The sequence below is a fragment of the Tachysurus fulvidraco genome, chromosome 1 (genome assembly GCF_022655615.1).
Source record: "Tachysurus fulvidraco isolate hzauxx_2018 chromosome 1, HZAU_PFXX_2.0, whole genome shotgun sequence".
Lineage (NCBI taxonomy): Eukaryota > Metazoa > Chordata > Actinopteri > Siluriformes > Bagridae > Tachysurus > Tachysurus fulvidraco.
In genome coordinates, this window is record NC_062518.1 from 18461219 (window position 1) to 18475796 (window position 14578).

Sequence of the window (14578 nt, forward strand, 5' to 3'; positions counted from 1 at the left end):
CGCCGAGACCGTCAGCTGACTTCCAGGCCGAAGAAGGGCTGGAGGGAGGGAGACATCCTGAGGTGAATGAGCTCCGATGTTCCCGCTAATCCTTTAACAGCCTCAAAAAAGACAAAAATCGGGTTGTTTCGCGTTTATTGCGGCGGATCTTACTGAAGGTATGATTATGGTTAAATTAAACAAATCACATTAAGCCAATAATAATAATAAAATCCCGCTCCGTTTGCCGTAGTGTTAGCTTATGGCTAATTGCGCGCGTGCACCTCTGAGGAGACCGAACGCCTTCTAAATGTTGTGTGATAAATAAATAAAAATAGGACAAAAGGATGAATTGTTGAGTGAGAAAAGGAAGGTTCTAGATCACAAGGTGGAACTTGTATTAATATTTAATGGGACTTTTTTCCCTCAGACGCGGACGCCATGTCTGATTCATAATATCGAGATTAAACCGGTTTTAGTTGTTTTTATTATTATTATTATTATTATTATTATTATTATTATTATTATTATCTCTAAAATCTAATTTTATCTCTGTGACAAAAATCTCTCTAAAACGACATTGAAATATATCTTTCACTGGAAGATCTAATATAATCCTGATGTAACCTGTATATTTATAAGTTCATATGTCATTTCTGTGTAATTTGTCATTTTATTTTTTGAAAATATCATTATTATTATTATTATAGAGGTGTGTGTGTGTGGGGGGGGGAGCTACTAGGAATACTTAACTTTACACTAAGGACTAAATGATATTCATGATGAATCATCAATATGTATGAGGGTGCAATTTGCTCTCTAGCCTTAAACCACGCCCCCAGATCCATTTACTTCACAGCGGAATAGTTTGAGCTGTGTGTGTTAGGACTTTAACACTTTTACTAATGAATTGTGTTTGTAGGAGGGAGAACCCACCATGGCATGTGAGGTGTGAGGAGCAGCCACCATGATTGGAGGACTGTTCATCTACAACCATAAAGGGGAGGTCCTGATCTCCCGTGTGTACCGTGATGACATAGGGTGAGTTCTCTGCTAAACGTCTCCGCAACGTTCCTGTCGTCTGTCTTCCTCGTATCGTTTCGGCGCCATTCTGAGACTTGTTTGGTGTCTTGTTGAGGATTTATTCATGCATATTTAGGTTTGAAAGCTGAAAGGACGTCTTATCTGATACTGGCTCCTCCCTGAGCTTTATCACGGTTATCGTGGGTACCATTGTTCTGGTACAGAGCAACCGTCCTGCTGCAGCGGGGCCACAGGAAGTGCAGATTAGAGAAGATCCTGTGTCTGCTTCGGTTTTAGCTGCTTCAGCATTTTTTTTCCTCTTAACACCCCTGAAATGAACACACATTAACACAGACATTTTTTTTTAAAGACTGTTTTGCGGGAATAATCTTTATTTATCGTGTGTGTAGACACCAAACATGCCCTAGCTTATCTCCATGTTTATTTTACATTCAGCTGTGTGTGTGAGCGTCAACTTGATGAACACTGTGTGTGTGTAATTATGGGATTAGTGTTTAACAAACCTGTGTGTGTGTGTGTGTGTGTGTGTGTGTGTGTGTGTGTGTGTGTGTGAATCCAGCCGATCACAGACGCAGCATGTAATAAACAGCATAATGCTAAATAGCTCACTTAAGTGAAATGAATGTGATCTGTGGAAGGTAACTAGCATCGTGTATCTTGCTAACTTAATAAAACCAGGGAGCTGTGTTTGCTAGAACAGTAGATGGTAGCAGTAAAAGATGGAGATTTCTGGAGGACTGGTGAGAAATTTATAGATTCTGTTCCAGTTCCTGTCCTCTCATTCTCTATCTCCCCACATCTAGGAGGAATGCAGTGGACGCGTTCCGCGTGAACGTGATCCACGCCCGGCAACAGGTGCGCTCGCCCGTCACTAACATCGCACGCACCAGTTTCTTCCACGTAAAGCGCTCTAACATCTGGTTGGCAGCCGTCACCAAGCAGAACGTGAACGCCGCCATGGTGTTCGAGTTCCTCTACAAGATGTGTGATGTGATGACGGCCTACTTCGGTAAGATCAGCGAGGAGAACATCAAGAACAACTTCGTCCTCATCTACGAGCTCCTGGACGGTAATCGCCACACACAAATCCAGAAATAAATTAATAAAGCCAAAGATTACAATAACAAAAATGATGATAGTGATGCTGTAAGAAAAGGAAAGGAAAGATTGAGCAAGAATGAAACTTCCAACGAAAGAAGAAAGGGAACCGAAGGAAAAGAACACTTTTCTTTAATCCTTCCCTCCCTCCATTTTTGTTTCCCTTGAGAAGAAGATAGAGAAAGAAGGAAAGCAAGAAAGTAAGGAGTGAGGGAGGAAAGAGTGGGGTGGAGGGGCAGAAACAGAAAGAAAGCAGTGTGGAAATGAGGTTGATTGTGAAAAGAGGGAGGGAGAGAGAGAGAGAGAAAGAATAGATGAAAGAATGTTAGGAGGGAAGAAGCAGGTGACCACGGGGTGTTAATGCCGTGTGTGCATGCGTGCGTGTATGTGTGTGTGTGCGCAGAGATTCTGGATTTTGGATATCCTCAGAACTCGGAGACCGGAGCACTTAAGACGTTTATTACTCAGCAGGGCATTAAGGGTCAGGTAAGCTCCTCCCCTCCTTCTACACACTCACTCCTGATTGGCTGCATGCTGTTCCACTGCACTTCCTGTATGACTGCATAAAATAGGACAAAAATGGATACAAATGAAGAAATGCAGAGAGAGAAAGAAGGGATGAAGAAGATTAAGTAAATAAGTGAGAAAAAGAGAAAGAAAGTGAGGGAGCAGGTACAGAACAAAGGAAATGAAGTGAGAAAATGAGGAAGGATTCAGAGAGAGGAAAAGCAGAAGAGAAAGATTGAAAGAAACGAATTGCAAAAGACTAGAGAAAATAATGTCCAAAATATATGGAAGGAAAGAGTGAGAGAAATGTATAGAACAATAAAGAGAGAAGGTAAAATGTATAGAGAGGAAGATGTACGTATATAGGAAGAGAAATATATTGGAGAGAGAGAGAAAAGTGAAAGCGAGACAGCAATGAGAAATAGAATGAAGAGGGGAACAAATAAAGGATAGAAGAGAGGGAGGTGTGAAGGTGTGTCCTCTTTGTAACCAAATGTTTTTTTCTCTCTCTCTTCCTCATGCTGTGCGTTTGGACTTGGATCATCGTAGCATCAGGTCAGTGAGTGTGCATGCGAGTGTGTGTGTGTGTGTGTGTGCGCGTTTGTCTGTGTGTACGAGATGTGACAGTTGATTGATTTTATTTATTCCTTAATTGAAGTCCTAATCTATTTGTTCCTCAGACGAAGGAGGAGCAGTCTCAGATCACCAGCCAGGTGACGGGGCAGATTGGCTGGCGTCGAGAGGGCATTAAATACCGCCGTAACGAGCTCTTCCTGGACGTGCTGGAGAGCGTCAACCTGCTCATGTCCCCACAGGGTGAGATAACTCGGGTGTATGTTCATCTGAATAAATCTACTAAATAAACCCTGGGGTGTGTTCCTAACTTCCAGTGTGTGTGTGTGTGTGTGTGTGTGTTGCTGCAGGTCAGGTGTTGAGCGCTCACGTTTCAGGTCGTGTAGTGATGAAGAGCTACCTGAGCGGCATGCCCGAGTGCAAGTTTGGCATGAACGACAAGATCGTCATCGACAAGCAGGGGAAAGCTGGAGCGAGTGATGAGACCGGGAAGAGGTAACTGTAAATCTGTTTATTATTAGCCTGCGATTCTGTGGAGCAGAATAAAGGCTGTCGCTATGTGGGAACGTTAACCTTTCGCATATGTACTACACAGACCTGTTGTTAGAAGGGTCCAGATGTATAGGAGGTAGGTATAGACGTAATGTGTTTTTAAAGTGCGTGTGTGTGTGATCGTCAGCAGCGGGAAACAGTCCATCGCTATCGACGACTGCACCTTCCACCAGTGCGTGCGTCTCAGCAAGTTTGACTCTGAGCGCAGCATCAGCTTCATCCCTCCAGACGGAGAGTACGAGCTCATGAGGTAAGCGCGACCTTCACGCGTCCTCGGATTTACTCCTGTGAGCTAAGGGTCGTTACGTTTCAATCGAATTCTCGTCTCGAAGGTATCGCACCACGAAGGACATCATCCTGCCGTTCCGAGTTATTCCGTTGGTCCGTGAAGTCGGACGCACCAAGCTGGAGGTAAAAGTGGTCATCAAGTCCAACTTCAAACCCTCTTTACTGGCACAGAAGATTGAGGTGAGTTCACGTGTTGATTGGGTTAGTTCACTAGTTTGTGATTCATTGACCGAACGACTGACTGATTGCTCCTCGTCCCAGGTTCGCATCCCCACCCCTCTGAACACCAGCGGCGTGCAGGTGATCTGTATGAAGGGCAAAGCCAAGTATAAGGCCAGCGAGAACGCCATCGTGTGGAAGTCAGTGATGAGTAGCATTCATTTTATGGCTCTACTCTGTGTGTGTGTGTGTCTGAGATTGTGTTGCTCTTGTTATCAGGATTAAGCGCATGGCTGGAATGAAGGAGTCTCAGATCAGTGCTGAGATCGAGCTGCTGCCCACCAACGATAAAAAGAAGTGGGCTCGTCCTCCCATTTCAATGAACTTCGAGGTGAGACTCAAAAAGTAGAAATCATGCTGCTGATGTTCACGCTTTATATATAAAACTGTACATTCCTACAAATACAAAAAGCTCCGAACTACTCAAACGTTTCAAGAAGGTAGAAAAGTCGTTTGTTTAGAACTTCATCCCCGGTCGTGTTTCCTCCTCCTCAGGTGCCGTTCGCTCCGTCCGGTCTGAAGGTTCGCTACCTGAAGGTGTTCGAGTCCAAGCTGAACTACAGCGACCACGACGTCATCAAATGGGTTCGCTACATCGGCCGCAGCGGCATCTATGAGACGCGCTGCTGAGCGCGCTGCCAGCCGTCTCCCGTCCCTCACCTCCCCTCTGGGATGGTGGACGAGTTCAAACAAACAGTAGAGGATTATGCAAATGTGAGCTGTTGTTCTGTGTGTGTGAAGAGTTTAGAGCAGAGAGTCGTAGAGATAGAGAGACAGAGAGAACACGGCAGAACCGTGTCCCGGAGACGAGAGCAGATGCCATGTTCTGCAGTGTCCTCTCTCTCTCTCTGATCTAATCGCTTTCTGTATCAGTAAAACTATATATAAATATCATTAAAAAAAAAAAAAAAAAAGGAAAGCGGTGTCTTATTCCTCAGAGCTCGACACAGTCACCATCCAAGCTGCATTCACATCAGAGCGACACAGCAGCACTTTCCTGAGATTAGTTTTTAAAGTAATCATCGTTGTCTACTGACACTGTGGTGTGTGTGTGTGTGTGTGTGTGGGTGGAATGATCAGAACATTTAAACACACTTCTGGTTGTCAGGGAGGAACGAGACCTTCATCTGGAGTTTTGTTCATATTCCACTGATTTAATAATCTTCCAGAAACCCGAGCAGTCGTCGGGCAGAAGGAAAGAAAAATTAGATCTTGTGCAGTTAAAGACGAACAAACGAGTGTCGTTACAGCAGCTGTACAGATTCTTACATTTACACATCATCATCATCATCAGAGCTCTGACAGTGCAATAAACCCCGATCAGGTCGGCTTCTTCACCGACACTATCGTGTTTCCTCAAACACTCATTACAGTGAACAGGATTGTCGCCCTGATGCTCTTGAATATTAAACACTTTCTTCAGCGCTTACATATAAAAAGAGAGAAGAAAAGACGTGATCGGACGTTAATCCCGTGCACCATAAACGCAGTCCTGGCTAATGTGGCTAACTTTCTCACCGGCGCAGTCTAAGCCTCGTGTAGTTTTTTTTTCCTGCTATAGACTTTACCAAAAAATATAAATAAATAAAACATGACAGCTGGAGGAACGACGTCCGTAAAACTACGACTTCTCTCAGATTCTCTAAAATACTGGTTTCTGATTGGCTGGCGGGTGGGTTCGAGGTAATCAAAGCTCCAGACTGAATAATACATATTCATACTGTGTAACCATGACAACAATCAGAAATACTATGCTTTTTTTTTAAAATACTTTGGCCAATATTTGGATTTCACAGAGAGAGATAACAGTTCCATAACTAGCGTGTAGCATGTTTAAGATAAAGAGCTGTAGGTGTGATGTGTACAGCCTCCGAGCGAGTTGTTAGACCAACGAAAGAAGTTTGGTTTTAAACATGAATAGAAATAAAGACCTTTCCATGCACACGGACAGACGATTCCAGAGTAAAAACGGCGGCTCTTCACTAAAAGCTGGATCTTTACAGGAAACAGAGCCAGAACACCGGCATGCCCTAACATCTCTCTCACACACACACACAGAGTCCTCCTGTATGCTAACGGATTCTACACACACAGCCGTAGCTGTGACGAGTGACGTTTTTAAAATCCACTCTTTGCTCCGTGTTTGATGGACGGAGGATGTAGAGGAGCATCGAGAATCAGTGTCCGCGTTTCCACAGCCAGAATCCTGCGTCCTCCTTCCTAATCTTCATCGTCATCCTCCTCGTCCTCGCTGATGTTCTGGCCGTGGGTGATGATATCGTGGCGCGGGCGCTTGGTGCGGGGTGAGGAGGGCGGCGAAGTCTTGGTGAAGAATGGGAGGCGGAAGGTAGGCGAGGGCGAGCGTTCGCGGGTCGGGCTGCTGCTCGGGCTCTGACGAGGGCTGATGGCCTGCAGCATGCGACCTTTCCCCTCCTTCAGCATGTGCTTCTACACACACACACACACACACGGGTGGGAAGAAGAAAAACAACAGCAGTCCTTTATTTATCAGTGTTTTTGTAAACTTCCAGCCAGACTAAAACGTTTCAGTAACTGACACCACACACGTTCATAAAATCTGACTTGGAGTGCTGAACTCCTTTTATAGGGTGCCATTACTTTTGTCTTCACCAAACAGACTGAGAGACTGGTTTTAACATTACTGTTTGTTTAATAAGCTGAAAGAAGTAAGCGTCCTTATGTTAGTGTACACGGTGTGGGACGTCCCCTCCGGTGTAAACGCTCCGGCGCGACTCACCAGCGCTCCCTCCGGCCCGAACATCTGCAGGAAGTTTCCGATGAATTCCCGGGATTTCTCCTCCCACTTCTGGATCAGGTCAATGCTCTTCTCCTCCACCTTCTGCACAAACTCTTTGCTCTTCTCCTCCACGTCTCGCACCTTCTGCTTCACCTTATCCACACGCTCCTGCAGGTGGTACTTCTTCTCCTGCAGGTGGAGCAGAAACACGCAGCGTCATGGTGTGTGTGAGAGAGAGACTGTAACGGACAGCTCAGGATGAAGGTGACTCACGTTGATGAAGCTGACGTTGAGCTCTTTGGCTGTGTAGCCGCGCTGCAGGTTTCTCCTCACGTACACGTCGTAGTCACGCACGATGCGTGTGATGATGTCGGAGGTGGAGATGCCCTCGGTGCGCTGAGTCGGAGCAAACATTCCTGAACAGATCATAATGAACACGTGTATGGAGATGAGACAATAAACACAGTGTGTGTGTGTGTGTGTGTGTGTGTGTGTGTGCGCTCCGCGTCCCCCACCTGCCTCTTTGATGTGTTTGTAGACGTCGTCACTCCCTGCTGACGAGTACGGAATATCGTCATGGGCAACAAAGTCGATCTGAGGAAACACACAGTGACATGTTTGAGCTCCAGTATGATGACGAGCTGTGGATAACGGCTAATAAGAGCAGTCGTCAGTCAGGGGGAAAAGTAATGGCACCCTATAAAAGGAGGACGTGTAGCTGATGTATAATGTCTGAACACGTGCCACACTGTGGGCGTGGCTAAGTGTAAGCATGCTGTCAATACACACTGTGGTTTAAGGCTGATAAAATGTGTTTAGCTGCATAGCAGAGTCTGTATATCTGTGTGTGTTTGTGTACTTGAGTGCACATGATGGTGTGTGTATCTGCAGTCACACACCCGGTGTTTGATCAGGAAGTCTGGTGTGAGGGTCCAGGGTGCGTTGCGCACCACCTCGTCCACATAGCGGCAGTGTGTGACGGCGTCGTAGCGCTCCTCCTCGTTCATAACTGTGAAGCCCTTGAGTTTGTGTGTAAGATCATCACTGCACACTGCACACACGCCGTCACAAACATCAGTCTTAAAACACACACAAACACGTGTGTCAACACACTCAGAGTGTACAGGCTGTAGTTAAGGTCAGTGTGTACCTCCAACGATCAGGTGTGTGTTGGGGAAGAGGCCTTTGGCCTGCATGAGGGCGCGGGCATGTCCTGAATGAAACATGTCGAAGATGCCGTCTGCGTACACTCTCACGGGCCTGTCAGCTGACACACACACACACACAATAACATCATGTCAAACGTGTTCACTGGAGCATAGCAGGTCAAAGGGTCGTCATGGTTACAGCGTGCAGTTTTCCCCCTACATATCAGCACACAACCTGTGAATCTTCACAAGGAGCCTGAATACCAACCATAGGAGACTTGCGGACTCTGTGTGTGTGTGTGTGTGTGTGTGTGTGTGTGTGTGTGTGTCTTACTTGGTGTTCCCTTTTGAGCCTCCTCCATGCTGACGCGTTTATACGGTCGATCCTCCAACGAATCCAACTGATCAGCATACGGAGCCGGATCTCTGAGAGCCTGAGCCACACAGACAGAGAGAAAAATAAGCACACGCTATTGTGTGTATTAAACACAACTCCCGTCTCTCTCCGCTTCTCTCTCTCTCTCACTCACTATCTCACTCTTTACCACAGTGTGGCGTTTGAACTTGACCGCAGCGTCTCCTTCCTCCATCTCTCCGTTGGAATCGTCTCTCCTCCTCTTCCGGGAGACAGAGCGTGATGAAGCGGGGGCGTCCATTCCCACACAATCTTTCAGCTAAAACAACAAACACACACAAAAACATTGAACTTCAAGGGCATCATAAATAAGTGCCCCCCAACGCTGAACGAAAGAGCCATGTTTATGATCTATCTGAAGTGTATCTGAGCCCTGTGATTATTCCTGTGATTATTGGAACACAGCCCTTTGCCTCCTTCTTGTTCTTCAGCTCAGTGTAGCTCTGATTATCTCGAGTTATGGTACAGATACCTCACATTCCCTACATGCCAGTCAGTGTGCTGGAGGATCAGTACCCTGAGGTCAGAGCTATAAAGATATAAATTTTACAGAATGAGGCCTGAATAACTGCTCCGTCACCCTGCAGCTGCTCAGAGCTGCTCAGACATGTACCAGAGCCAAGGCAAAAAATAGCAGCCGTCTTCACTAAGGGTTTGATTACGACACATCTAGAACAATATATATATATATATATATATATATATATATATATATATATATATATATATACATATATATATATACACACACACACACAACTAATGTGTGTATAACAGACTCTAATATAGTATATAATCCCTATATAATCCCCCACAATCATTTAACCTCTTTTTCCTAAGTGAATCGGTGAGTCAATCCATTCGGCTCAGCTAACTGCTGAGTCAACTCTTTTTTTTTTAACAGCACCTATAAATCTATTATTTATAAATCAAATTTAGAGAAATAAGTACAAAATTAGCAAATAGATGTTAAGGTGCCTGTGTTAAGGTATCTGTGTGCTTTGTCCCACACAAATTGAACTCATCTGTGCGAGTCGACTCACATAAAAAGAACCGAATCTCTGAGCAGACCCGTAGGCAAACGACACATCATTACTAGCTTCTTAGTTAGTTAGCTGTTGAGCTAATTTAGAAGGTCAGTTACCTCTTGAATAGTTAGTTAAACAGCATATAGCTGCTAGTAGCCCTCTTTAACCTTAAAAATAAGCCACGAACAGAGACTCTTTCACATGTTTAACCCTAACATTTAGCACAACTTAGCATTTAGCTAGCATTAAAAGTGTTACCAGAAGGGAAATAACTCGCTACACATACAGTGAGTTACTTACCGCTGTGCTGTTGTGATTCAGGCGTTTATAATTTCACCTAGTTAAAGATTAACGTGAATAAAACGCGCTTTTATTAATGACACTTGACGCTAGCAGACTTCGCCCTGTTTGACAGCTAAGTGCCAACGGCGCAAGACTCGGGCCGTGTCCCAATCCCACACTAACACACTACACCAAGGTGCATCAACACTAGAGAGCTCGTCTATATCACGTCAAAGTGCTCGAGGAAAAGAGTTCTGTCTTTATACATAAGTCGTTATTATATATGATTCTATAACAATCAGCTAACACTGAGCGTCTAACACGTGTACGTTTAATAGTAATGTTCCCTACGTGCTAAGTAGTGCACTCGATTTTAAACTCGAATGGATTTGGGATTGAACCTGAACGCTTTCTTTTTTTTAAACAGATCGTTGCAAATCACTACGTCGGAATTATTATTATTATTAATTATGACTATTCCATGTCATTATCTATATTCTTATGTTCGTGTGTTTTTAATAATTCGCGTAAATATTTTTAATCCGGCACTTTATTTGGGTCCTTACGGTTTATAGCGTCCTCACATCCGGTATGTAAAGCGCGCCCACGTGGTGGGGGAGCAGCGTGTGATCTCATGGACTGGAGCTTCATTCCAAAGTAGGTTTGTGTTATATTTTCTATTCTGGATGTTTATAATGCTGTATTTATCCCCCCCCCCTTGCCTTTATGTGTTGCCCGTTCATTTTGTCCTGGATGGATGTGGTGTCTAATGAGGCACACAGAAACTCTTACAATGGCATCAGGTCACTGAAATCACACTGGGTTTTGTGAAGAGCTGTGATAAGAACATGCTGAGAAACGTCTGGTGCTCCACAGTTTGGCTCTGTAACTCTGCTGCTGCTAAATTCTCCTTCTTTGGTGTGTTTGTGATGCAGGATGGCGGTTGGAGACCAGATCATCTGTGATGGCGGTTGGAGACCAGATCATCTGTGATGGCGGTTGGAGACCAGATCATCTGTGATGGCGGTTGGAGACCAGATCATTCACACCACACCATGACAAAGGTGGAGGAGTCTGAACATGTTCCACACACAGGTGAAGATCTATATGATGTAAATAACGTGTGTGTGTGTGTGGATGAGTCTGGATTGTTCTTGAGATCCAGCCTGGCCTTAGTGTTGCCCGTTCCTTTCTCTTTGTGATGAACGAGGTGTCAGAAAAGGCCCACAGTAAATCTTCTCCTGATGATAAGCGAAGGCAGGACTCACTGACTCCTGACTGACTTCTGTCTCGAGATGAACACTTGATCACTTTGGGGATTTGACCCCTTATACTCCGCCTCCTGGGATTAAAATATAAGTGTTTAATATTTCTCTCTCTCTCTCTTTTTTTCTTTGCAGGTGGATGATGCTTGAACTCGACCGGTGCATTTTAACAGCATTTCCTTTCATGTAGCTGCCGTAAGTGTGTGTGTGTGTGTGTGTGTGTGTGTGTGTGTGTGTGTGTTTTTAAAATTATTATTATTATTAATCTGAGGACTGAATGACACACACACACAAAAAAAATAAATCACTGCTGTGTGGTGAGTTTGTCATGTTGAATGTTTATTTTATTTGCAGGTCTGTGCTGTTTAGAGGATCGTCACATCATAAAGTCTGTTCCAGATGATTTTTTTTTTTGGCATCACTGCTGCTTCTTTCACTTAGTCAGTCAGTCAGTCAGGTTTGTTTTAGACAATCAGGTAGTAATTACTACACAGGTGAGTTTGGTCTCTCTGTTATGTATAAACTTTTTTTTTTAATCCTCTGATTTCAAATAAAGATTTATCCCAGTTGTGTGTGTGCTTTTATTTTATTCATTTTAAAAAGAAAGGCTACAACAAAATAATCTAATCAATCACTTAAAGCAGAAAAATGACTAATAATTGAAATAAAAAGGACATTATACGTATTAATAAAAATGACAAAAGTATATTATCGAGTTCCTAAGCCATGCATATTGTACATGATTTGAGTGCTTTATTTTCAAGTGAATACGAGACTAATTAATTGTAAGCATACTAAAAATATTTATTTATATATATATATATATATATATAGTAATAATTTATATTACTGTCTTAAAATCGACCTAACAAAACAACTAAGTTCATTAGAAAGCATATTTATGGGTCTGCTTCAATATAAATAATAAAGACTCGTGAACTTTTAATAACGGTGTTATAGATAAACTTATGGACTCAAAATCAGATTTATTAGTTTTTATTTATTAGTATAATTTCTCACTTTAGATGGCAACAGGCTGTTGTCTTGGAATAAAGCTCTTATTTAAGGGTTAATTTCTTTTTCCTCACTGAACTCTGTTACACCAATAGATTTGTTCTCGAACGCAGGAAAGGAAATAAAATAAACTGTAAAGAAAGAGTTTTATTCATTTTAAAAAGCATGTAGTCTTGAATCAGCTTTGTCCTGCACAGCGTGGTGAGGTCACCGCGGCAATCCAACCCCGGAAGTGAATTCCATTTTAATCCCGTTCAGTTTACACTCACTTTAAAAAATAATTTCTCATTAATGGGTTTGTTTAATTAAAAATACAAAAAGAAGTTTTTTTTGATGGCTACATGTAAAATATTCGCTTAACGTTTATAGTTAAATTCGAGTAAAAACGGAAGTTTATTTAGTCGTGGGGGGGATTTACTTCCGGTGTCAACGATGACCCCTTGTGATAAAATATTATAAAAAGGAAAAAAAATATCTCTAAATAATAAAACTATATTAATCACTAATATATATTTTTATAGTCAATGTATGTAGTGATTTATGCAGTGTTTATTATTTAGGATATTTATTCTTTTCTTTTTGTTTTGTTTTTTTTCCTGTAGTTTTCCCCCCTCTGTTAATAAACACACTTATTAACTTATACCTGCTATAAACATATGAGTTTTTAATGAGTGAATCTAACTGCATTAATAAAACTGTCCAATGTTGTGATGAGTTTAAATCCACAGACATTTGCATTAATAACAGCCTCCAGTAAGAGTTCATGTGGAGAGGAAGCTGTAAATAATCAATATAAAATGAAGTGCATGCAGTTTTTACTCTGTGTTTACAGACCTACAGACACCGTGCAGTAACATCACAATGTCAAAGATACAAATACAGTACATATATAGTAAAGTGGAAACAGAGACTTGCTCATTGATCTGTGGAGTTGTTGGAAATATAAATAAGTATAAAGTGATGTACTCCAGAGAACCTGTGTGTGTGTGTGTGTGTGTGTGTGTGTGTGTGTGTGTGTGTGTGTGTGTGTGTGTGTGTGTGAGAGAGAGAGAGAGAGAGAGAGAGAGAGAGAAAGACAGAGACAGACAGAAAGAGAGAGAGAGACAGACAAAGAGAGAGAGACAGAAAGACAGAGAGAGAGAGAGACAGAGAGAGACAGAAAGACAGAGAGAGAGAGATCCAGAGACACAGGGACAGAGAGACAGACCGAGAGAAAGACAGAGAGAAAGAGAGAGAGGCAGACAGAAAGAGAGAGAGAAACAGACAGAAAGAGAGACAGACAGAGACAGAGATCCAGAGACACACACAGAGAGAGAGACAGACAGAAAGACATAGAGAGAGAGAGAGAGAGAGAGAGACAGAAAGAGACAGACAGAAAGACAGAGACACATACACAGAGAGAGAGAGAGAGAGAGAGAGAGAGAGAGAGAGAGAGAGAGAGAGAGAGAGAGAGAGCGCACAGTAAGCACTCCCGCCCCTGGCCACCAGAGGGCGCGTGTCAGGCTCGTTTCCGTCTCCACTCCGATCAATCAAAGCAATAGAAAGCTTTAGAGCTGGAGAAGAGAGAAAGAGGGAGATAAAACCCCCCAACACGGGCTTCCGATCGACGAATCGTATGTATTTGTGATTAAGTCGTGAGAGATTGAGAGAGAGAGGAGATGGAAGCGCAGAGGAGGGCTGGGGCTCGGGGGTAGTTCAGCGTTGTGCGTTAGAAGGTTTCCTGGCAACTCCCGAGGAAGAAAGAAGAGAAGAGAAAGGGAAAAGTGGTGTGTGTGTTTTTTTTGTGTTTTTTTTTTTGGAGGAGGAGGAGAAGAGAAGCAGCCCCTGGTGTTGGAGACGCACTGATGCGCACCGAGTCCTGTGTGTCCCCGGCTCTCTGCCATGGGGGAAACTAAAGTCATCTACCACCTGGACGAACAGGAGACTCCTTACCTGGTGAAGATCTGTGTCCCTGCTGCATCCGTCACTCTGGGAGACCTGAAAAATGCCCTCAAAAAACCAAACTACAAGTTTTTCTTCAAGTCCATGGACGACGACTTTGGGTGAGGATTTTTACTGCAGTGCTGAGATTTATTTACACCTTTCTTTTGTGTTGGTCCTTTTCTTTTTCATGGGAAACTTCTGTGTGTGTGTGTGTGTGTGTGTGTGTGTGTGTGTGTGTGTGTGTGTGTGTGTGTGTGTGTGTGTGTGTGTGTGTGTGTGTGTGTGTGTGTGTGTGGCGCGCGGCGACTTTTATGGTCTTAAGCTGCTTTCAGACTTAAAACAGTTTCCTAGCTGCAGTTTAAACTCCACATTTAGTCTCATGAGTCTGGGATAAAAACACAAAACAGCCTCGACACCGATTTCAGGACGTTTCCTACTCTTATAAAGCAGAATGTGTGTGAAACAACAACCTAATAAACAAAAGT

The 14578-nt window shown here is 43.4% G+C and overlaps 3 protein-coding genes, 1 long non-coding RNA gene and 1 other non-coding gene across 13 annotated transcripts in view; 4 read left to right on the top strand and 1 right to left on the bottom strand.

The window, feature by feature from the left end:
* ap2m1a (adaptor related protein complex 2 subunit mu 1a) lies at positions 1 to 4922 on the top strand. Of its 3 annotated transcripts, none has more exons than XM_027153698.2 (12): positions 1 to 158; positions 902 to 1020; positions 1827 to 2092; positions 2525 to 2607; positions 3178 to 3183; positions 3309 to 3444; positions 3552 to 3696; positions 3881 to 4003; positions 4086 to 4221; positions 4303 to 4400; positions 4480 to 4591; positions 4756 to 4922. In XM_027153698.2, exons 2-12 carry the CDS (start codon positions 947 to 949, stop codon positions 4888 to 4890), a joined length of 1314 nt encoding a protein of 437 aa, XP_027009499.1. In that variant the 5' UTR covers positions 1 to 158; positions 902 to 946; the 3' UTR covers positions 4891 to 4922. The 3 variants fall into 3 exon arrangements, with proteins under 3 accessions (XP_027009499.1, XP_027009501.1, XP_027009500.1); XM_027153700.2 differs by having other exon boundaries at positions 3884 to 4003; XM_027153699.2 differs by having other exon boundaries at positions 40 to 62.
* A 471-nt stretch (positions 4923 to 5393) lies between these two features.
* On the bottom strand, positions 5394 to 10799 carry pcyt1aa (phosphate cytidylyltransferase 1A, choline a). 6 transcript variants are annotated; one of them, XM_047815562.1, is made up of 9 exons: positions 10684 to 10799; positions 8712 to 8840; positions 8501 to 8600; positions 8169 to 8285; positions 7918 to 8069; positions 7534 to 7612; positions 7292 to 7434; positions 7019 to 7207; positions 5394 to 6708 (listed from the first exon to the last, which is right to left on the bottom strand). In XM_047815562.1, exons 2-9 carry the CDS (start codon positions 8820 to 8822, stop codon positions 6481 to 6483), a joined length of 1119 nt encoding a protein of 372 aa, XP_047671518.1. In that variant the 5' UTR covers positions 8823 to 8840; positions 10684 to 10799; the 3' UTR covers positions 5394 to 6480. The 6 variants fall into 6 exon arrangements, with proteins under 6 accessions (XP_047671518.1, XP_027009504.1, XP_047671519.1 ...); XM_027153703.2 differs by having other exon boundaries at positions 8697 to 8840; XM_047815563.1 differs by lacking the exon at positions 10684 to 10799 and adding an exon at positions 9910 to 10094 and having other exon boundaries at positions 8712 to 8833.
* LOC113647123 lies at positions 10408 to 11722 on the top strand. 2 transcript variants are annotated; one of them, XR_003441601.2, is made up of 4 exons: positions 10408 to 10548; positions 10827 to 10986; positions 11292 to 11351; positions 11511 to 11722. It is a non-coding gene; the product is annotated as an uncharacterized LOC113647123 (long non-coding RNA). The 2 variants fall into 2 exon arrangements; XR_007142943.1 differs by having other exon boundaries at positions 10458 to 10552.
* Positions 11060 to 11196, top strand: LOC113647160. The gene has a single exon (XR_003441610.1). It is a non-coding gene; the product is annotated as a small nucleolar RNA SNORA13 (small nucleolar RNA).
* A 1941-nt stretch (positions 11723 to 13663) lies between the features above and the next one.
* Positions 13664 to 14578, top strand: part of dvl3a (dishevelled segment polarity protein 3a) — a 12021-nt gene continuing 11106 nt past the window's right edge. Inside the window, exon 1 of the mRNA XM_027153695.2 lies at positions 13664 to 14212. Coding sequence (XP_027009496.1) covers positions 14052 to 14212 — 161 coding nt within the window. The 5' untranslated portion in view covers positions 13664 to 14051. The remainder of the gene's footprint in view (positions 14213 to 14578) is intronic.